Raw genomic sequence first — 22,555 nt, 5'->3', positions numbered from 1 at the left:
TATGACTTTATACGGTTACTATCAAAAAAGTAATGAGGTATTTTAAGCAATGTGTAAACAGCACAAACATTTGTAGATAATCCCACTCCTCTTTTTTCCCCTAATACCTTTTGTGCTTCAAAAGCCTCATTAAGGCGAATGTAATTTGTCAGAGCTCTCATGGCAATAGGCAGCTTGCCTATGGCTTTCAAGTCTATTGGCTTTTTATGGGCGGTCTTGATGAAAGTATTCATCCACCAGTATGTTCCTTTGGACAGCAGATTCACAAAGGGCTGTAGGAACCGAACTCCAAGATCCTGAAGATCCTCGGGGGGCTTAACCTCTTTGGGGGTTTTGAAGAAAACATATCTCTGAAATCCAAAAAGCCCAAAAAGAATCACATCAAGTACATGGAAAAGAAAAAGACAAATCTGTGTGGAAGGGGATACTGAGATAATAGAAATGCCTGTGATTGTTCAGGAGGAATAGATAGCCACCGAGTGTATGACTGGGATTTGCAAATAGGCTAATGAAATTAGGCTCCCTACTCCTATGAATTTCAGTCAAATTTGGGTACCTATTCCTTAAATTACTGTGAAAATTCCAGCCTAAAAAGGAGAAAGATATTCAAGCCCTAAATGAAGCCCACACAAAGATCAAAATTTGCCTGTGAATTTAATCCTGCACTGGGAAAATATATTAAAGCTCAGTGAATATTTGCAATATTTTATGTTAAAATCTACATTGAAGATTATTCTGTCCAATGCTGCAAACTGCATAGTACAACACCCAGGCATCCCCTGCAAACTTTCATAGAGAACCATTAAAATTAGACTGCACAGGGCACTAGCAAATATTTCCATTGACTTAAATGGGAGAAAGATCAAGCACCTAGACTATGATGTTTCATGCTGCAAGGATCAAAGCTCTTGTACAGTGTACCATATTTAAAAATATCTTGTAGTACTATCACTAGGGAGTTCTGCTCAGACAAAGATAACATGATATGGCCCATCATTTGCTCCTACAATATTTATTAACATGGAATTTAATACACTGTAGGGTTGTAGTTAATTATGTAAAGCCATATTGATTAAAATTCTGTATTTAATTAAATCCCATGCAACCCCAGAAAAATCAACAAGGTTAAATGGGTGTAAGCGAGAGGAGAATTTAGTTAATGTACTTCAGGTTTTTCCCTTTATCTAACAACATAGATCTATGCAGATAGGTAAATTTATTTAACAGATCCATTCAGGGCTTGAAATTGACTGCGAGCTAGTGGCCTGAAGCCCCACTTCCTTGCATCATATTCAGCAACAATAATTCTGTGTTTACAATTAAGCCTTATTTAACCTGATTTCAGTTTGTTGCTGCAATTTATTTTCTTCCCAGAAAATAGGCATTTCTGGGAGCAGGGAAAATGACTTTTCACTACTTGCTTTCTACTTCCATTTCTAATAAGGATTTTACTGGAAATTCAGTCCAGTGATCATTTAAAATAACTTTCACTCCTGGCTGCCGTGGAGGGATTTTTTCCAACAAATCAATAGGAGTGACAAACTGAACATTCTATTTAACTCTTGATTAAAAACTACAATCCCTGTGCTGTGTTTTGCTTCTGATCTGCTTGCCTTCAATCATTCATATTCTTAGTTGCCAGAAGAAAAGCACTTTTTGCCTCAAAGCTTGGAATGATGCTATATTATTGGTTAGTTCAAGTCACATGTAAAAAGTAACATCTTTTAATTATTTACTCTAAAGAAAGATGAAACTGAAACAAACAACACTAAGCAATGGCTGATCATTTTAGTGGCTCATTTGATAGTCTCCCTTGTGGCCCCAACATTTTCTATCTAATTAAATATCATTAGATTATAAAGTTATATAAAAAGAATCATATTTAAAAGAAAGGTCCTTCTGGTATCACAGCTGAGTCTCATTATTTCATGAGCTGACACAACAGTTGTCAGTCGTGAGATTAATATTTAACTTCCCATAGTCTGATCTACACTGTCTGTGAGGGAAGCGATAAGGCATTTTGGATTGTATTCCATGTAGCAATCTCCAAAGCCATCTATTAATAGGGATTCTGATTGTGGCCATAGCAAAGAGGAAATAACCAGAGACGAGTGGATTTGCTCTAGCACCATGATAATAATAAAATATTAATAATAATTTTAAAAAAATCACATTGTGTGTGATCTTGGAGACTGGAAAACAACAGATACTCTGTGTGGGTATCACTGACTATTGTTTTCTGATAGAACAGACTATCCATTTCACTGTATCTTTCCCTTTATGAAGATTAATGATTTCTGAAAACTGAAGTTGTCAGTCATATAAGAAACACCTTTTCAGAACAAAATGGAGGAAATTCATTCTGAATTGCCAATGTAGTGGAGTCAAAGGAGTTTGCAATAAAGATGAATTTGGCTTAACTACATTACTCAAGTGTTTGGTTTTCAAATAGGTCTCTATTTCAGACGGATTTTGTTTTTACATTTAGCAGCCAGATAAAAGAAAAGGAAGAAACAAATGAGAATTACCTTGAAATTTAACTTACCCTCACCCTGATGACATTAATTTCTACAGCTAGTAGCATTCCATATAGAATAACCAGAAGTCCCGTGAGGCAAAATCGAAGCTGAGAAAATCCAACCCCATTATCACAGAACTTCACAAATTTGATAGTTTTGGTTATAAAAGCTAAGGTCCAGTAGAACAGCAAGGCTGCCAATAAATAAATAAATAAAAACAACAAACATTAGTCAGTACTGATTGTGGAAAGAATTTATTTTAGACAAAATTAGAAGACTTTGTTAAATGGTTATGCAGAAGGGAAATGACAAGCATGCATGAAACTAGACAGTGCTCTTTCTCCTATCAAAATGGCAACCAATTCAGTTTCCAAGAATGTGATCCTGCTCCCATTACATTCAGTAAGACCATGGAAAATTTTGCAGGAGGATCTGCTGGTGGAAATTTCCATCCGCTTGTAAAGCTATGCCTGTATCAGTCCCTCCAAGGGAGCGATGCTGTTTCAGTGGAGGAGGCCAAGGGGCCCAACCCCAAAGGTTTTGGATTCTGGGGAATCCACAGCATTTGGTTTGAATGTTGACCTAGATATTCTGCTTTCCTTACCTGTGTGGAACTCTACTTGATGTAAAAGATAAAAGCCGCCAAATAGTCCTGAGAGCAAAATTTCCCCCTAACATTGCTGCTTTCCTCAGTGCGTATGTACTATGCAAATTCCATGCAACACAGTTTATAACACAGAATACAAAAGCAAATAGGCATGTGAGTAGGAAACTACAACTTTTGTAGAATATTGATGTTCACAGAGCATTTTCTATTCAAGTGTACTCAGGCTGTAGCCATCTATAGACAAATAATTCCACCAAGAGGCTCTGGTGACACTGAAACCCCAATCAGGAGTTTATTTCATGTCATTCACCATGTCACGAGCCAGCTCTTCTGGGAGTAGTCTCACTAGCATCAATTGGATTCATTAACTGAGTAGGATGAGCCAGAGGTTGACCCCACATTTGGTTTTATATATTTAATAATATCAAATTGGATTGTTCACTCTGACAGTAGAACTGTATGGGGAGGAAAATGCTGAGAGTATCCATTTGCAGCATTCTCTCCAATTCTCCTGTTGCAAGGCTTGGGGGCAGAGGGGTTTGTTGCCACCCCAGGCAGAATCAACTGTGAGGCTTCATCAGAAAGCTGGATGGTCCCCAGGGGATCCATGTAAATCTTAAGCAATCCACAGAAGGACAAGGCACTCTGAGATATCTCAGCAAGGGGAGAGGGATGGAGACTTAGGTCCATCTGATCACATTTTCTGTGCAGGATTGAGATCCGTATGTGGAGAATCCCCTGCATTAACAGAACCTGGGGCCATGATCTGGCCCATGGTCTCCAATCCCACTTTCACTGAAGTGAATGATAAAGCAACCATTTATTTCAATGGGAGTAGGTGTAACCCTATCACAGGGGGCACCTGTAGAGTTTATATTACTGCTACAAGACAATGGAAGCGCTGTATTTCATCAAGACAGAACTTCCAGGGGCTACAATTACTTATCAAACTTCATGATCAATGTCACGAACAGCTGTTACAAGGGAATGACTGTTGTCAGGGAAACCTGATCTTCCTATAGTAGGATCAGGTTAAAGTGTAAGAAAAAAGCCCATATATGGTAAGATCTTCAGGACTAGCCTTTGGTGGCTAGTGTAACTCAGGGCAGAATGGGGTGGGAGGGCCATGTGTTTCTCTCCTGCTTACAGGATCAGGTCACCCCTTCCTTGAAGCCCCTCACTGGCTTCCCAACACTCACTGAATCAAGTTCAGTCTCTGTCTCAACTTCAGGGCTCTGCATAATCTCACCCTTACCTACATCTCTGCTACTATTTCCTGCTATTCTTCCTCTTGGTTCAATTCTGTCTCTTTAATGATCTCCCCACTCACAACCATCTGCTTACTTCTTTCAAATTGACCCCTACACTTGGAAAATCTCCTACTCCTTGTCTGCCATGTGTCCCTGTCTTTCCTCTTTCAGATCCCTCTTTAAAATCCACTTCTTCTTGCAATACTTTATACCTTGTTCTACTCTTAACTTCCTTGCTTAATCTGCACTATTGCTCCCTCTTGTTTTGTCTAAATTATCTCACATTGTAATCCCTTTGGGGTGGAGAATGTTTTAAAAGCATTATATAAATGTAGGGTGCTATGTAAAGTATCATCAACTGAGGGCACCCCTTTTAAAAATAATAGAAATATCAATTTAGAGTAACTGTATTAGCAAATAAGGCCATTCTTCTATTGGGAATTAAAGTACAAGTCTATGTGACCAATTTTCCTAATTACAGGATAAATTTGACAAAGCTGTTCTTGTCAAGTAAAACGTTTGTATTTTACCTGAGCAGGTCAGCTGTGTTGTCTTAGAAGGTTCTAACCCTAACATCATGAGGTAATAGGTTGTACAGACACATGGTAAGAAACAGTGTCTGCCTCTAAGAACTTACAGTCTAAATAGACAAGACACAGAAAGAGTGGGAAAAAATGTGTTATGATCCCCATTTTATATGTGGGGAAATAAGGCAGAGAGTATGTCTACACTGCAATTAGACACCTGTGGCTGGCCTATGCCAGCTGACTTGGGCTCGTGTGGCTTGGGCTAAGGGGCTATTTAACTTCAGTGTAGACGTCCGGGTTTAGGCTGCAGCCTGAGCTCTGGAACCCTCCCCCCTCGCAGGGTCCCACAGTCTGGGCTCCAGCATCAGCCCGAATATCTACACTGCAGTTAAACAGCCCCCGAGCCCAAGCCTTGTGAGCCTGAGTCATCTGGCACGGGCCAGCCGTGGGTTTTTAATTGCAGTGTAGACATACCCAGAGAGATTAAATTACTTGCTTAAGATCACACAGGAAATCTGTAGCAGAGCTGGGAATTGGAGCCAGTCCAGCGCCTTAACCACAAGACCATCTTTCCTCTCTAGTCTTCCTCTTTCTCAGCTCATTTCTTCTATGTTCACATTTTCTCACATCTTCATCTATTGGTTCATCCAGTTGCTGAATGCCCAAAATTCCTGCTGATGAGTTACAGGGAGTTGCGTGAGAGTAACATGCCCACAAGATCTGCAAGACCAGGCATTTAAGTAAGCAGGGATTAATGAACTATACGGTGTCTGTTTAGAGAGAAGTCCTGTGCATTGGGCATTGTTTAAGGGAAAGAGGAAGGATGTTCCATTTTACAAGACAATAATCTAATTCTGAGGGAATAAATTAGGAGTAACAGCCAAGTAGTGATAGTAATTAGTGAACCAGATTACTGTCAGGGACAGTGATTTAGCCCTTCTGCTATGAATACAAGTGAACTAGTACTCTATTAATAAAATACATTCCCCCTATGCCTCCCAACTTAATGCTCCCTACTCAGGAAAACTCCAAATGTCATCCAAATCTTATCCTTGTTTTTAGGTCTAATTTTTAAATCTGTAAAGGCAAATATGTGTTTTTGTAGCTGTTAAACATCATGATTAGACACTATAATTATGTTACATAGTCTGTAATATTGAGAAAAAGGGGTTTTCAATATTTTCCAGAACAAGACAGAATACATTTATGAATGTGGCACTCCAATTTGTGCTATTAAAACTGTATCCCTAATGTGTTCCCATTTTGCAACACAATCTAGACAGCAACCAAATTTAGCCTGATTAGTTCCCTATGGGCCTTATCAAAATCCTACTGGCATCTTCAGTTTTTCTATGGATTTCAGTAGACTTTGGATCAAGCCCTATAAGCCCCAGTTTTTGGTTCTGTTAACCTCCAAGAACTATTTGCAAATTTAGGGCCTGACCCTGCAATTTAATCTGTGTAGATCAGTGGTTTTCAAACTGCGGGTCGCGACCCAGTATTAGGTTGTGTAAGGTAAGGCACTGGTCAGCACCGCTGACCGGTTCATTAAGATTCTGGTTGGCAGTACTGCCCCGCTAAGGCAGGCTAGACCCTACCTGTTCTGACAGCACGCTGCACCCCAGAAGCGGCCGGCAGCAGGTCTGGCTCCTAGGCAGGGGAGCGCCATGGGGCTCCACATGCTGTCCCCCGCCCCGAGCACTGGCTCCGCACTCCCATTGGCCAGTTCCCAGCCAATGGGAGCTGGCGGGGGGCGGGGTGGATGCCTGTGGGCGAGAGCTGTGCGGAGCTGCTTGTGCACCTCCGTCTAGGAGCTGGACCTGCTGCTGGCCGCTTCTGGTGCGCCTTAGCACCCCCACTGCGCTGGTGAATGGGAGCTGCAGCAGGTAAGCCCAAACCCCACCCCCGTGCCCTAATCTCCTACCCCAGCCTTGAGCTCCCCCAAACCCAGAGGCCCCTCCTGCACCCCAAAGCCTTCCCCCCCCGGCCCCACCCCAGAGCCTGCACCCCCAGCGCAGAGCCCTGACCCCCTCCTGCATCCTTCCCCCAGCCCACAGCCCCCTCCCACACCCTGAACCCCTCATTTCTAGCCCCATCCCGCAGCCCTTGCCCCCACACCCCAACCCTCTGCCCCAATCCTGAGCCCTTCCCACACCCCAAACCTGAGCTCTTCCCAAACCTCTCATCCCCAGCTCCATTGCGTCATGGGCATCGACAATTTTCTTCAACTGGGTCGCCAGAAAAAAAAAGTTTGAAAACCACTGGTGTAGATGGTACCCTGAACCTGGGTGGTGCTCCACTGGGACTCTGGATGGGCATAAGGGTCCATTCATGTGGATCCTGTTGCAGAATGGAGGCTTTATTTATTTCACTAGGGATTAAATTAGATTGGTTTGGTAAATCTATCAGTGAAAGATACCTCTTTCGGTTACTCTTCTTGTGCTCCCATTCTAAAACTTATCATGAGCTTAATATTTTGTACATTGTTCCAAATAATTTGTTCACATTAAGGACTGCAAAGATATGTTGCTTCATGGCCATGCTGCCAATGTAGGGGGTTGATACTTAAGTAAATAATTTCAAACATCTCCTCTTTATTTGCTCATCTGCATAAAATCGTCATCATTATCTAGCCTCACACTGTCAATCTATGCTGTCACATTTAAAACTGAAAGTAGAACAGTCTAAGAGCTGCTAATGATTAATTTGTGCAGTTGAGTATACAGAGAGGAGATCTTTAAAAATTTATTTCTTCACATGTCTCACTGGGATGCAGCAATGATAGCAAAACCAAACCAACCCCCCCCCCATCAGATGACAGGAAAGTGATCTAGCAATTTGATGAACTTTTGGTCTGTTAACTGTTTAGACTCCAATTTTCAAAAAAGCCTGTTGACTATTGATGAGAATTGGGTACCTAACTCCCTTAGGCCCCTTTGAAAACCACAGCCTCAATGCTTTATTAATTATGATGATGATTATTACTAGTCAAGTACTTCCAGAGGCCTCCCATGGGATCTGTGCGCTAGGTACTGCACAAAAACAGAATATAAGATCCCTTTGGGGAATGGGATTATGTATAAAATGGCTAACCAGCTGCACTACATTCTCAGTGATTTAACAGAGCGAATGTGGAAGCAGTGCTGCATTATTAAACACTGCATTATACAATATGAAAAAAAATCAGGGTGACTGAATTTCTTCTTTGACCGTAACAAGCTGGCAGTGTTTGCCTGAAACACCCCATTCTTGCGAGCAGGTGTCTATCCTGCCAGGAAAAAGGAATCCTTTGGACTCCAAGCAGGTGGCTCATGACCCCACTTGGCTCTAAGGGATGCAGAGAGGTTATCAGGACTGCTGTGCCTGCACTCTAGAGAGAAGAGACCTAGGGGCAGCCAAGCCTGGGGAAGAAGATTTGAACTCATTTTTATATGATCTCGGTTTGCTTTACCAATTAATCAAACGTCAGGAAGAGAGAGGAGTTTGTGCTTTTCATACTGTGTGGACTACATTTGTCGGGCAGGTAGGGAAGAGTGCCTGCTTCTAATGACATACATTTTAATTCTATTATCAGTGAAATAAAGGCTCTGGACCAAATTCTGCCTTTGGTTACATCTGTACAATCCCACTGCCTTCAATAGGTTTGCACAGATGCAACTGAGAGTAGGATTTGACCCTAATAGATGGGAACTGGATTTAGAAAAAACTATGCCTGCTGTACACTTAAGACTAAAGACCTGATCCTGTAGCATGAAGAACATTCAAGGGAGTGGGAGAGCTGCAAGCACATGTTGAGCAAGCCCAGAATGTTGCATTTCCCATCTCCACTGATCCTGCATGAGCACCTCCTCTGAAATGTATTTCCCCTACTCACCCCATTAAATCACTGGATAACTTTGGGCAGGAACAGGCCCTACATTCAAAAGTCTTACTGGCAGTTTGTCAAATGAAGATTCTATAGGCAACATACAGAGAAAGATCATTGTGGCACAGGTGGGGGTAATAATATATATGTAGGGAACACAACACATAGAGTTGTGTCCCAATTTCAGTACAGCCTCTCTCTCTCTCTCTCTACCCCATGCTAATCAGAGATGAAGAAAAGCAGGTTCTTTGATTAAATTTCAGAATAGTTTAAAATAAAAAACAAAAAGTGTTATCCTATCTGCTACCCATTTCTGCTGCTCTGGAAAAAAAACCTCTGTTTAATGCAGGCCTTGGCTTGGCTAGCAGAAAGAAAATAATTTCAGCCTTTAAACTGACACTGAATAAAATATTGCAATGATTGCTAAGCTCTTTCTAGACCGGGGTGGACATCATGGATAGACAGTATCAAGAGAAAGAGAGAGCTACTGATATTCTGGATTTGCTCCCAAGGTGCATATTGTTGCAAAATTCCCCACTGACATTAGTTAGGATGGCAAAATCCAGTAAGTAGCATAGAGGATTGAACTTTGCCATACCTCATTGCGGCATCCAGACTATTGCTCACCCCGTTGGGGGTTTGGGTCGTGTCTTTAATTGTACTTCTGCCAAGGTCCTCCAAGATGTTCAGCTTTTAGAACACTAGCCAGATGTTACCCACCCTTCCTCCCAACTACCCCTTACACACTTTTAAAAGACACAGTTGCATCATGGGACCACTTTACAAAGGCCCTGGAAAAACAGGTGTAATAAATGAGGCACCCCTGACTGTATCCCATTATAAGCAGAACTCACCATGGAATTACATGGGGAATCAAGCTTAAAAATGAATGGGATATGGATTTGAGTTATTGCTAGCAAAGAATCAAGATGGCCGTTTAAAGCACTTAACTCCTACAACCCTCCCTCTCCATCCCCTCTACTTCCAGCTTTCCTCTCTGATCTCCAATACCTTTAAAAACAAAAAATGTAGGTACTTTGTTACAGGTTTCTTTCTTACTCCCTCCTCCCACACCAATGGAGCTTATGTAGGAGAAAAATCTATTTTAATGTGATCCTGAACAGTGCAACCTACTCCATGTGGTGCTTATGAGTGTCATGTGGCTCCACTGCTGAGACCCGACTGCAGGTTGTGTATACAAAAGGGCTAAACAAATACATAAAATAGGGGAGGATATATATTTAAGCCATTTTTTTAAAAAAGACTAGTAATTTTAGATGCCCAACTTGAGATACCTTACAAGGGCTAGGGATGGTATCCCTAGCCTCTGTTTTGCCAGAAGCTGGGAAATGGGCAAGGGATGGATCACTTGATTACCTGTTCTGTTCATTCCCTGGCATTGGTCACTGCTGGAAGACAAGATAGTGGCTAGATAGACCTTTGGTCTGACCAGTATAGCCGTTCTTATGTTCCTTTTTCCCCCTCCATAGGGTGGGTGCTTAGGCACTTTTTCAGCACCTCAAGTTGGGCCTCCAAATTTTTGAGGAAACCAAAATTGCTAGTCACATTAAAAAATCTTGGTCTGTGTTTTTGGCCTTTACTTTAACCAGCAAATCAATCTTTCCACGGGTTCCAATGCTGACTCAAGTGCTGCTTTACTTCTTTTCAGGTAAGCGGAGTGTTACTTCCCTTACTGCTATTCTAATGATGAGTAAGAAACAATGAATGTGCTCTTCAGTCAGTTCACAGTGCACCTTTCTATTAGAGTCCTGGTTGGAAAAACCTGCTCCGAGGATTTGCTGCTGATATCTAACTATGTTATTTGAATTACAAGGGACTTTCAGATTTTCAGTATCCCTGAAACATTGCTATAATGAAATGTAATTTTAGATAGAAAAAAAGTCTGCCATAGTAAAAGAAGAACTTGCTAAGATGAAATGGAAATGGAAATGATAGCTACTGAGCTGCATTCTGGGGAAGCGCCATCTCAGATGGATTCTTTCTGTAAATGTTTTCAAGACTCATGGGAAGTCACCAATTGACAATTTGCCTCCTATAATATAGAAAAAGGGTAATTCAAAGCCCCAGACAGCTCATATTAACATCTCTATTCAAGAAGAAGAAACCCCTCCCCTACTACTTTTTTGCATTATAACAGACTAACTTCAGTGGAAATGGCTCATCTGTTCCTGGCATGAAAGAAACAAAATGCATTAAAAAAAAAAAAAGAAAACCACCGGTGAAACATAGGCATAGTAATCAGATACACACCATGCAAGCTCTTCAGCATGAAAACCATGTTCTGAAAAAAGCGTAAAGAATTAGAACTCACAGAGACCTTGCTGGGATGCTGTGTAGGACTGCACCCCTACTTGTATGCCTTCAGCCATAGCAGGGGGCCAGGAAATGTGTAAGTAAATAACGAGCAGTTTCAAACCTCTTGCAGTCTGAGATTAATTTATCACACCTATACCTTTTTCAAATGGGCTTTCTCTGAAATCGACTGCTATACTTCATATAATGCACCCTACATGCATGTAAGGTTACCAACAGTAGTGTCTTTTCTGTAGCTACTTAGAGTTTGGATGTACCCTTGTTTCCACAGTAAGATACATAGTATTATTGTAACACTTGGGCTTATACAATATTTCCTATTCAAAAGATCTGAAAGCAGTTTACAAAGGAGAATTTTACTGACAAGGAAACTGAGGCACGGAGAGGTTAAAATGCTGAAGGTCAGTGTCAGCACCAGTTTCCCCTGATTCCTCCCCCATTTCAGACCACACCCACTTTTATATTGTTTAAAGCATTTGTTGATGCTCTATAATTGTATATTACAGTTTTTTATTTTATATTACACATTACACTAAGTAAGCTGGTTTAGTCAGCACCTGGGCTTTTGAGACTACAGTCGTAACAATTGCAACTCTCTCCTACCATCTAAGGTACAAAAGCACATGGCCCAATGCATCCAAGAAAACACTATGCGCCCCACAGAAGTTGAATGTGTTGGAAAGCTTAGGTTGCATAAAAATAGCATATATCATTTGAACTGAAGTTTGATAATGGGAACCAGTAGAACAAAACATAGCTTAATTTTATCCGATAAGCAAGCAAAAACCTAGCCGAATGAGAGTATGATGAGTTCCTGCCAGAACCTGTCAGACCTTAGTTACAGAATTAACAGATAACACAAGAGCAACATATTCACACATCCACAGCTTTCTGTATTGTGGAACATACCTATTAATAACTTTGGAAAATTTGATGTTTCGATGTTATGATAGTAAACAACAGATGTGATGGCTGCCAAGAATGCCATACCAGCTGGCATGTACAGGTGCAAATGACGGGATTCTGAGACCCTTAAAAATAAAAATTAACAAAAATTACATATACACACACATACATACACAGCCATCCACCCCTAAACAAAGCTTAATCATATATTTAAGTATACACTGGTTTAATTGTCAGTTATTCACCTCTCTATTTACTTATCATTAGGCTTGGCAGAATTTGAGTCTTTCTTAAGAATTGACAGATAATTAAAATGTTTAAAGCATTTTTTATTTTTAACCATTTACATTTTTCACAAATGTGCAAAATTGTGTGTTTAAAACTTTTTTTTTTCAATTTAAATTTTCACAGTTGTGGGAAATTATGGAAGAAGGTCAGACAATTATTTAACAACAAAAGACAAATTCAAAAAGTTAAAACTTCATAACCATTAAAATACATGGTCAAAAATCACGTCAAAATATACAGTGCAAATATCCTTAAATCCCCAAACTCAAAAAATTCTCAAGCAGCATTTTTCTTCCTTTGTTTATCCGTAAATTTCAATCACCATCTATAGAAATATTTTGTGTCAGGTCGTGTGTGTACAGTGAAATTGTACAAATTCTAGCTCATTCCATTTTCAACAATTACAATCAACAAACAAACCAACCCACCCAAATAACCAGGGAATTACAATATGCCTTGAAGACACAGTCCTGCAATGCAGGACTAAGGCAGAATTGCACTGACAGTGCAGTTTACTCTTCAGAGTACTGGTCAGACATTTCTGCCGGCTGGCAGATAGTTGGATGAGCCATAGCCCCATTTCCTCTTTTCCCCACAAGGTAGTAAGGGCAAAGCAGGTCCTGTGCTCCTCGGAAAGCAAGGGCTACAATTCAGCCTGGCTCAGTTCTGAGCTGCTTAAAGTGAGGGTGGGGACATGCAAGGTGAGAGGTCTGTGAACAATCCAGGAGTGGGAGAGTCAGGAGGATTTATACCTTCATCCCCCATCCTAATGGAAAACCCACTTGAGAATGAATGCTTCTCTGGCTCCCTCTGCCCCTCCCTTATATAGGGAATCGAGAGGCAGTGGAGGGTATGCATATGGGGTAGAGGTGGGGTGGAAAGAACTGAACTGTCAGAGACCTGAACGGGCTACCGAAGTCGCTGGAGCTGAGTGTGCAAAGGTTCTGTCCTCCAAGAGATTGCACAGGGCATGGATTGAAACACTGTTCATTCCTAGGGTCTGTGCACGGGGAACGCAAAATCCTGCCCCCAAAGGAATAATCTGGGGAAATTCACACACATTGACATAAATGAGGTCACATGGGCAACCTTTGGCCTAAATGCTTTGCTTAATGACAAGTAACCCCTATTGGTAATAGGGAGACATATGTGGATACCTTAATGCCATTAAATTTATAAATAAGGGCAGATTTTTATACAACAGAGTAGAATTCCAACAGTGAGAAGCCAATATTTTAGGGATCACATCTTTTTTACACAGATTTCAGCAGAGTTCTTCAGTTACTCCATGTTTTAGCAGATAATGCCGTAGGAGTAGGAGGTATTTTGCTATAACTCACAAATAGAAGCAAGCGGCAAGAATGCTACTATATAAGCATATCACTAAGCCATTATTACAACACAGTAGCACGGGTCTATTGCTGGTTGCCAAAGCCTTTGACAGCCCGACTACTATCAAGAGGGCTTTTAACAGCAAGACTTGTTTTGATTTTAGGAAGATGAGGAGTCTCTTTGCTACAGGAACAAAATCTGTTTTTATTCACAGAACAACTTGCTAAGCTGCCGAGTGCTCCAGAGATGTGATTGTGGGCTGGCAGTCCTCCAGTATGGTTAGGAGCTTTGATTTTCATCAGGAAGCACTTTTTATTCAACAGCAGTGTTCTGGGTCAGTTTAAGAATAACCTTAAAAAGGGCATTTTTCTACTTCAAGTCTCCACATCCTTATAATTAAAAGTTAAATCAGTATTAGAAAAGCTCTTTCTAAAATGATTTTTGGGTGCTGAGGGATTTCCTGTTTAATGTATACTTACAAGGAGATAAAATATAATAATAGTGGGCAAAACTGATACAGATATAATTCAGTTAAACTAGGGCTACTGCTATGCAGTCCATGATGTTTATACATATATACTCTCAGCCTATTATGGTAAAGAAAACAAAATAACTATTGGTACCATAAAGCACTCCTAGGATTCATATGACTTGCTTTATTCAGAAAATTTCTCTCATATTTTATTACATAAACTCTTATGCCAAATTTCAGGTCATAGGTAAAGGAATAGTAGAATTAAATAAGAATATATATATGCTAGTATAGTAGTCTACTCCTAATCTTGCTCCCAATGAATGGATAAAGTCGAACACACATTGATTTCAACTGGAACAGAACCAGTTTATGTTTCATTCTCTTTATATTTCAACTTTAGTGAATAGGCTTCGGTCCCATCATAGTAACGTGAATAGCTCCACTCAAGGCAAGAAGGCACTAGGCTTGATTCTTTTTTCTCACACACTGGTGGCACTCTGTTGAGGTCAATGGAGTTACTCCAGTGTAAAACATGTGTGAGAAGAGAATCAGGTCCAATGAGCCTTTGAGCAAGGCAAGCAGAACTTGGCTCATAGAGGAACATTTATTAGCTAATCCTGTACATGGGAGTTTTGTCTGAGCAAGGACTGTGGGATCAGGTCCTTAGACATTTCATTAAAACATCACCATCTGCTTGAATTGTCAGGATATTTCTAAGATTATCCTTTGGAATGATAGTGTCATTAAATTTAACTAAAAATGATTCAAGGCCAGGCCATTTTTATGTGTGCACATACTTGGCAAGGTCTATGGAATTTCTGATACGAAGTCTGTAGGTTAATCACCATGAGTACAGATTATATGTTTATAACAAGCCAAATGGCTTAGATGAAAATTTAGACAGGGGAGTAGTACTTACATTGAAACCCTTCAAAGATAGTTGGTGTTATCAAGAAGAACTATGCATCCACTTACCCATCTGACACTATGCCCTCTGCTATTTCACACACCAGCACAAACAAAAGGATGAAAGTCAAGATCCAACGTAAATTGTGGCCGGGAAAATGAAGCCAAGTGCTATGATGTATATGAACTTTGGAACTCTGACTTCCCCATCCTAAATGTAAAAGCAGAATCATCATAAGGATTTTTATGCGCAATCATAACCCCCCAATGAGAAAATGTTCTAAGCTAAAAATGTTGACCTAACTCTTTTCTCTCTTTCATATTTAAAAGCAATAACTGAGTTGGAAAACGTTACAAGTGAGGACGCTCACTGTGCAACTACACTATAAAAATGTGACATTGGGACTGATCATACATTTCTTGTGCACTAAACACTTCCAAGACCAACACTGGGTGTTTTAGTTGTAAAAATAGTAGCGCGTAGGGCCCAAGTATAAAGGAAAAAAAAAAAAAACCAAAAAAACCCCAAACCAGTGACACATTTAGACCCTAATCCTATAAACACTTGCATGTTTATAACTTTACTCAAATGAATCTACCCACTTAAATCAATGAGACTACTCATGCAAGTAAATTTATGCAAGTATTTGCAAGATTGGAGACTTATGTAACAACTTTATTATGGAATATAAGCCGAAAAGCACACAGAATATATAACGATCTTCCAGTAAATTTAAAACCATGAGTCCAAATAATCTCAAACAATATTTATAACCAAATCTTTTAAAAATTCCAGTATTTTTAATATATAATAAAATCCTGTGCAATTAATTTGATCAATATAACTTAGAAAAAAGTATAAATTTCATAAAGTAATTAATTTTTCTTTTTGACAGGCATCTTTGCTCACAAATATCATTGCTTAAATTTAAAAATTAAAGCAGTAATGTTTAGTTCTTAAGAAAGTTAAATACTAGAGCATAGCATGGCATTTATGCTGCACAGATTTCCTGTTAAATAGCTCCTCAAATGACTTTTTTGAGCTTTTGTGAGCAAAGGACATCTATTTTGACACATTATGTTGTGGTTGTGTGCTGTGGTTGTGTGTTGTGACTGACTCCTGTAACTTACAAATTTATGCAGAATTGACACTCATAGTTCCAGTAATGAAGAAGTGGATTAGCCCCAATATAATGTCTGGTAGTAAATTCATGCTAAGATAGCTTAATTTTCAGGAAGTGGCTATATTATTTGACAATATGAAATCAACTTGCTCTAAAACAGTAGCTTTCTGATTTTAGCAGTAAGCTTGTTCTGTTATTTCCTCAGCTTACAAAACTCACAGGGCAAAATTCTGGAGTCCTTATGAAGTTTCTACTCAATCCTTACATGGGGAAAACTTCCACTAACTTAATGTACTTGAAGAGGAGTTTTGCCTGCATAAAGGCAGCCAGTTCTTGTAGTCCATATGATTTTCCAAAGTCCCCTTATCACAGGCAAATCTGAGCTACTTGTGTTAATGGAAGCATTCACTCTTAATAATTAATGTAAGATTGATTGATAAGTCATCCTAAAAATATGCATCTAGTCAGTATTACTTTAAACATTTAACATTTTAGCTGTCTATTAATGTTTAAACAGTTTAGTCCAGAAGCAACAAACGATTATACTGGTACAGATAGCTTGATTAGTTACACTGTTTATACTGGGGTACCTCAGGCTCCTCTAACGCATTGGTAGGATATGGTTAATTCAAACTGTCCTTAATGAACATTTAAGGGTGTCCCTTTCTGTCAACTAAACTGTGTTAACATTAGTAGCTTCAGTGAACATGCTGAATAATCCGCAGCGACACGAGATTTTCAGAAAAGCTCACCAAGACCCAAGCCCTCCACCTTCCGAAGTAATGGACATGTTACCTTTGACTTCAACAGGAGCACTTAGGCGGAGTGCTTCTGAAAATCGCTCCTGTGTAATTCAACCGGGAAGGATTTTCCATCAAGAAACTCGCTCTCCCCTTCTCCTGCCAGTCTGGAATGAGCGACTGCAAACCACCCGCTCAGAGGCGACTGGCAACAATGTCAGACTCCTCTGTCAAATGCATCCAGTCGCGATCTTTGCCCCGACCCATGTGCCAGCTGCTCAGCCCCAGGCTAGCGCTTTGCAACCCAGGAGCGGTGGGCTCCTGGGGAATGCCCCGAGGCACACTACAGGGGGTGGATCCATCCAGCAAGGCAAGGTGCGGAGGTCTCCAGGAAGAGACAGATGCTACGGCTGAAGCAAGGAAGCAAAGGCTCCCTGCCTGGAGATATGGAGCAGGCTAGGCAGGCTGCAGAGCTCGGGGACCGCCAGAAAAACAATAAATACACCCCCCCACACACACACACACACCCCCAAACAGAGCCGCCCAAGCAGGGCCGTGCAGCCGCACTCACCTATGAAGAGGATCGGGAAGGTGATGAAGAGCAGGAAGACGTGCGGCACCACGTTGAGCGCGTCCACAAAGCAGCCGTTGTTGAGCACCCCTTTGTCCACGTTGTAGGCAGCCGAGTTATTCTCATCGCCGCAGAACGCCAAGGACATGGTGGAGGAGCCGGGACGCGGCGCGCAGGGAACGGGGCGGGGGCGCATCCACACGCACGCAGACGGTCGCGGCGGCGCTAGCCTCTCTCCCCGGCATTACCTGGGGGACACGGTGCGGAGCCCCGGCCCCGGGGGCAGAGCGCGCGCCCCGCCAGGCATGGGAGAGGCCGCCGGGGGCTGCGCCCCGCAGAGGCGGGCGCGGGTCCCCTCCGCGGGAGAGGGGGCCCCCCGCGCGCGCCTCGCCCAGCTCCCCGCCGGCCCGGAGCCCTTGGGTCCGGCTGCCCAGTCGGCCCTAGGCCAGCCGGCGGGGGGGGGGATGCCGTGCCCGCTCCTGGGGGGCTGCCTCGCTCCCCGCAGCTGCTAGGATGGGAGCCGCTGAGGCTGCAGGACGAGCAGGCTGGAGACTACGGGAACATCTGGCGGCGGCAGCATCGCAGCCAAGGAAACAAGAGGAGGCTTCGCCCCGGTGGCCTCGCCTCAGCTACTGCGGCGTGAGCGCAGCGGCAGCTCCGGCCTTAAAGGAGCCGCCTTCCTTCCCCTCCCCTCCCCTCCCCTCTCCCGCCAAGGAGGCAGGGGCAGCAGGCTCCCCCCATCTCCTCCCCTCTGCACTGTCCCGGGCAGGCCTGGGGTCTGTGGAGAAAACGGGCCGGGGTTTGGTTTGTAAACATTTTTGCATTCCGCCCGGGCTCTCTGGGGGAAATCTTTCCAGTCCTCTCTGCCCCAGGCCAGAACTGTTGGCCAAAGAAAGCCCAGATTCCCTCTGGGAAAGGACTAAGCGCTCAGGAGAGATCGTCCCCTTCCCCACCAAGCACTCTGAGTCAGACCCATCCTCCCCCAGGCACTGGGAGAGCTGGCTACTCATCCCCAATCTCAAGCTAAGAAAATCAGTGCCCAGTGCAGGTAGGTGCTGTACCTAGCCCTTTTATTCAGGTTCTTATCCTGCCCTCATCATCATGTTACTCCCTCTCTTTCCAATGGTGCATTAAGTGATGTGACCAGCATCTGCAGCTCTTTCTCACATCCTCTTCCCAGCTGTCTCTCATGATCCCCCTCCCCCCCAACCAGCTCTGCCCAGGCAAGTGACTGCCTGCACACCAGCTATTGTAATTCTGGGCCCATGCTGGAATCACACCAAAATGGGTAAAAAGAAAAGGAGTACTTGTGGCACCTTAGAGACTAACCAATTTATTTGAGCATAAGCTTTCGTGAGCTACAGCTCACTTCATCGGATGCATACTGTGGAAACTGCAGAAGACATTATATACACAGAGACCATGAAACAATACCTCCTCCCACCCCACTCTCCAGCTGGTAATAGCTTATCTAAAGTGATCACTCTCCTTACAATGTGTGTGATAATCAAGTTGGGCCATTTCCAGCACAAATCCAGGTTTTCTCACCCTCCGCCCCCCCCCGCCCAAACTCACTCTCCTGCTGGTAAGAGCCCATCCAAAGTGACCACTCTCTTTACAAGGTGTATGATAATCAAGGTGGGCCATTTCCAGCACAAATCCAGGTTTTCTCACCCCCCGCCCCCCAAAACACACACACACACACACAAACTCACTCTCCTGCTGGTACCAGTTTGTGTGTGTGTGTGTGTGTTTTGGGGGGCGGGGGGTGAGAAAACCTGGATTTGTGCTGGAAATGGCCCACCTTGATTTTCATAAACATTGTAAAGAGAGTGGTCACTTTGAATGGGCTATGACCAGCAGGAGAGTGAGTTTGTGTGTGTGTGGAGGGTGAGAAAACCTGGATTTGTGCTGGAAATGGCCCAACTTGATTATCATACACATTGTAAGGAGAGTGATCACTTTAGATAAGCTATTACCAGCAGGAGAGTGGGGTGGGAGGAGGTATTGTTTCATGGTCTCTGTGTATATAATGTCTTCTGCAGTTTCCACAGTATGCATCCGATGAAGTGAGCTGTAGCTCATGAAAGCTTATGCTCAAATAAATTGGTTAGTCTCTAAGGTGCCACAATTTCTCCTTTTCTTTTTGCGAATACAGACTAACACGGCTGTTACTCTGAAACCAAAATGGGTGCTGCTTTGGGGATCTGGATGGATGTCCATTGGATATTAGGTAGAAATCACTACTGTAATTACATTTGTGTTTCACCATAGCCTTGAAATTAAACCCAGCTCTCCAGCCGTGAAAGTTTAATGCACGATTAACTCACTGCAGCACCAACCACTCCAAAGTAGTAAGAGCTTGTGGGGTTCAGAATGAGAGCTCATGGAATCTGATTATCTCATGGGATTTTTCACGGAAATCCCAGAGATATTTCAATGTAAGCCTCAGAGCCCCCCACTTTTTTTCAGTTGTCAGCACATTTGTAAATAAGTATCAAAGAAGATCAACTTTTCAAATTTTTAGCGTGAAGCAAAAATGTGAGCCAACTTCTGAGTGTTCAGAACAGCAGTGTTCTGAGTGTTTGTTTTGTCATGAAAGAAACTTTTTTAAAAAAAGGAAAGATGGTGTTTTGTAGAGGCTAAGGGTGGAAGTTTCATAGCTGGCTAGAGGATGGATACTCATTTCCCATAAAAATTAGTCATCCAGATCCCCTAAGTGCCTTTGAAAATTGCTGTCTAACATCTTGTATTTATTATCAGGAGACCACGTACAGCAGCAGTGTAAGCATCCTGGTGGCCTGATAGTATTGCTCATGCCTATCCTGGAAGGATCCCTTTTAGGGATGGGAGACTTCTAGGGGTTGGGAGACAAAAGACCTGTTTCTCCACTACTTTGTACAATCACTTACACTCATGCAAAGTGCAGGTAAGACACTGGCAAATCAGCATGGGAGCATTTAAATCCAGTTTGATAGCATAAGGTGCAAGGCAGTGGAGAATCTGCACCAGAGTCTGCATTCAGGCATTAGCTTCTTTGTTGAAATGTCCAATCAAGTTGTAAATGAATGCTAATTGAGATGGTGAATTTTATCAAGGTACAGACACTTCTTCTCTAGGATGTAGACACTTTCTCTTAGGAAGGTCTGTTAGGATATAATATTCAGGCCTGTCTGTAAAGGCCTATACTCTAAGAATTTAGGTGTATTCTTATCACTTAGCCAGTTTTAGAGGTATAAAACAAAGAATCAAAATCACTGTCTGCCAGTGTAAGGTCCTTCTCTTACTGTGACAGTCTGAGGCCCTGGTCTTAGGCTAAGGCCTTTGGCTAAGCAACAGAGGCAGCCGTAAACTGGGAAGCGACCGGTCACATCCTCACATTCCAAACTAGTCACATTGAAAGAAGGTGCTATTGGGCTGTTAGGAATACAGTCCTGTCCTGATAATGCCTATCCCCTCCAGAGAAAGGGAAGTGCCTAGAAGATGTAAAAGGAAAATTAGTTTGATAGCATTCTGTCTGGCAAGAACTCACTTATCAATAGCTGGGATGTGAAATCCTCACTTCTGTATTGTTTTGTCATTATAGTTCCCACTTTGCTATTGTTTGTCTGTATAATCTCTGTCTGGTTCTGTGATTGTTCCTGTCTGCTGTATAATTAATTTTCCTGGGTGTAAACTAATTAAGGTGATGGGATATAATTGGTTACATAATCATGTTACAATATGTTAGGATTGGTTAGTTAAATTTCAGGAAAATGATTGGTTAAGGTATAGCTAAGCAAAACTCAAGTTTTACTATATAGTCTGCAGTCAATCAGGAAGTGGGTGTGTGTGTGTGGGGGAAATGGGAACAGGGAATGGGGAAATTGGAATCATGTTTTGCTGAAGGGGGAAATGGGGACAGCAAATGGGGGTTGGGAAATTGAACTCATGTTTTGCTAACGGGTGGGGAGAATGGGAACAGGGACACAGGTAAGGCTCTGTGGTGTCAGAGCTGGGAAGGGGGACACTAAGGAAGGAAATTGGAATCATGCTTGCTGGAAGTTCGCCCCAATAAACATTGAATTGTTTGCACCTTTGGACTTCAGGTATTGTTGCTCTCTGTTCATGCGAGAAGGACCAGGGAAGTAGGTGGCTGAAGGAATAAGCCCCCTAACAAGGTCTTCCTCTCTTTTACCACCCCTGCCCCACAAACCCTAGATAGATCAAAAAGAAAAGGAGGACTTATGGCACCTTAGAGACTAACAAATTTATTTGAGCATAAGCTTTCGTGAGCTACAGCTCACTTCATCGGATTCATTCAGTGGAAAATACAGTGGGGAGATTTATATACATAGAGAACATGAAACAATGGGTGTTACCATACACACTGTAAGGAGAGTGATCACTTAAGGTGAGCTATTACCAGCAGGAGAGCAGAGGGAGGGGGGAATCTTTTGTAGTGATAATCAAGGTGGGCCATTTCCAGCAGTTGACAAGAACATCTGAGGAACGGGGGAGGGGGGATAAACATGGGGAAATAGTTTTACTTTGTGTAATGATCCATCCACTCCCAGTCTCTATTCAAGCCTAAGTTAATTGTATCCAGTTTGCAAATTAATTCCAATTCAGCAGTCTCTCGTTGGAGTCTGTTTTTGAAGTATTTTTGTTGAAGTATTGTCACTTTTAGGTCTGTAATCAAGTGACCAGAGAGATTGAAGTGTTCTCCAACTGGTTTTTGAATGTTATAATTCTTGACGTCTGATTTGTGTCCATTTGATTCTTTTACATAGAGACTGTCCAGTTTGACCAATATACATGGCAAGAGGGGCATTGCTGGCACACGATGGCATATATCACATTGGTAGATGTGCAGGTGAACGAGCCCCTGATAGTGTGGCTGATGTGATTAGGCCCTATGATGGTGTCCCCTGAATAGATATGTGGACACAGTTGGCAACGGGCTTTGTTGCATGGATAGGTTCCTGGGTTAGTGGTTCTGTTGTGTGGTATGTGGTTGCTGGTGAGTATTTGCTTCAGGTTGGGGGCTATCTGTAAGCAAGGACTGGCCTGTCTCCCAAGATCTGTGAGAGTGATGGGTCATCCTTCAGGATAGGTTGTAGATCCTTGAA

General features: G+C 42.3%; 1 protein-coding gene across 6 annotated transcripts in view; it reads right to left on the bottom strand.

Annotated features, from left to right (window-relative positions):
- ABCC8 (ATP binding cassette subfamily C member 8) overlaps positions 1-17,781 on the bottom strand; it is a 135,334-nt gene extending 117,553 nt beyond the window's left edge. For 2 of the 6 annotated variants that reach the window (XM_073347371.1, XM_073347372.1), the window contains exons 1-5: positions 17,445-17,781; positions 15,079-15,220; positions 12,012-12,133; positions 2,546-2,712; positions 108-350 (exon numbers count right to left, since the gene is read on the bottom strand). In XM_073347371.1, the coding sequence (XP_073203472.1) occupies positions 108-350; positions 2,546-2,712; positions 12,012-12,133; positions 15,079-15,220; positions 17,445-17,640 (870 nt within the window). In that variant the 5' untranslated portion in view covers positions 17,641-17,781. The remainder of the gene's footprint in view (positions 1-107; positions 351-2,545; positions 2,713-12,011; positions 12,134-15,078; positions 15,221-17,444) is intronic. The other 4 variants (XM_073347373.1, XM_073347374.1, XM_073347376.1 and 1 more) reach the window with 3 other exon arrangements.
- Between the last annotated feature and the right edge of the window lie 4,774 nt (positions 17,782-22,555).

This window comes from Lepidochelys kempii, chromosome 6, assembly GCF_965140265.1.
Source record: "Lepidochelys kempii isolate rLepKem1 chromosome 6, rLepKem1.hap2, whole genome shotgun sequence".
In the NCBI taxonomy this organism is placed as follows: Eukaryota; Metazoa; Chordata; order Testudines; family Cheloniidae; genus Lepidochelys; species Lepidochelys kempii.
The sequence above is the reverse complement of the archived record's forward strand: the minus strand, read 5'-3'. Positions and strand labels throughout refer to the sequence as shown.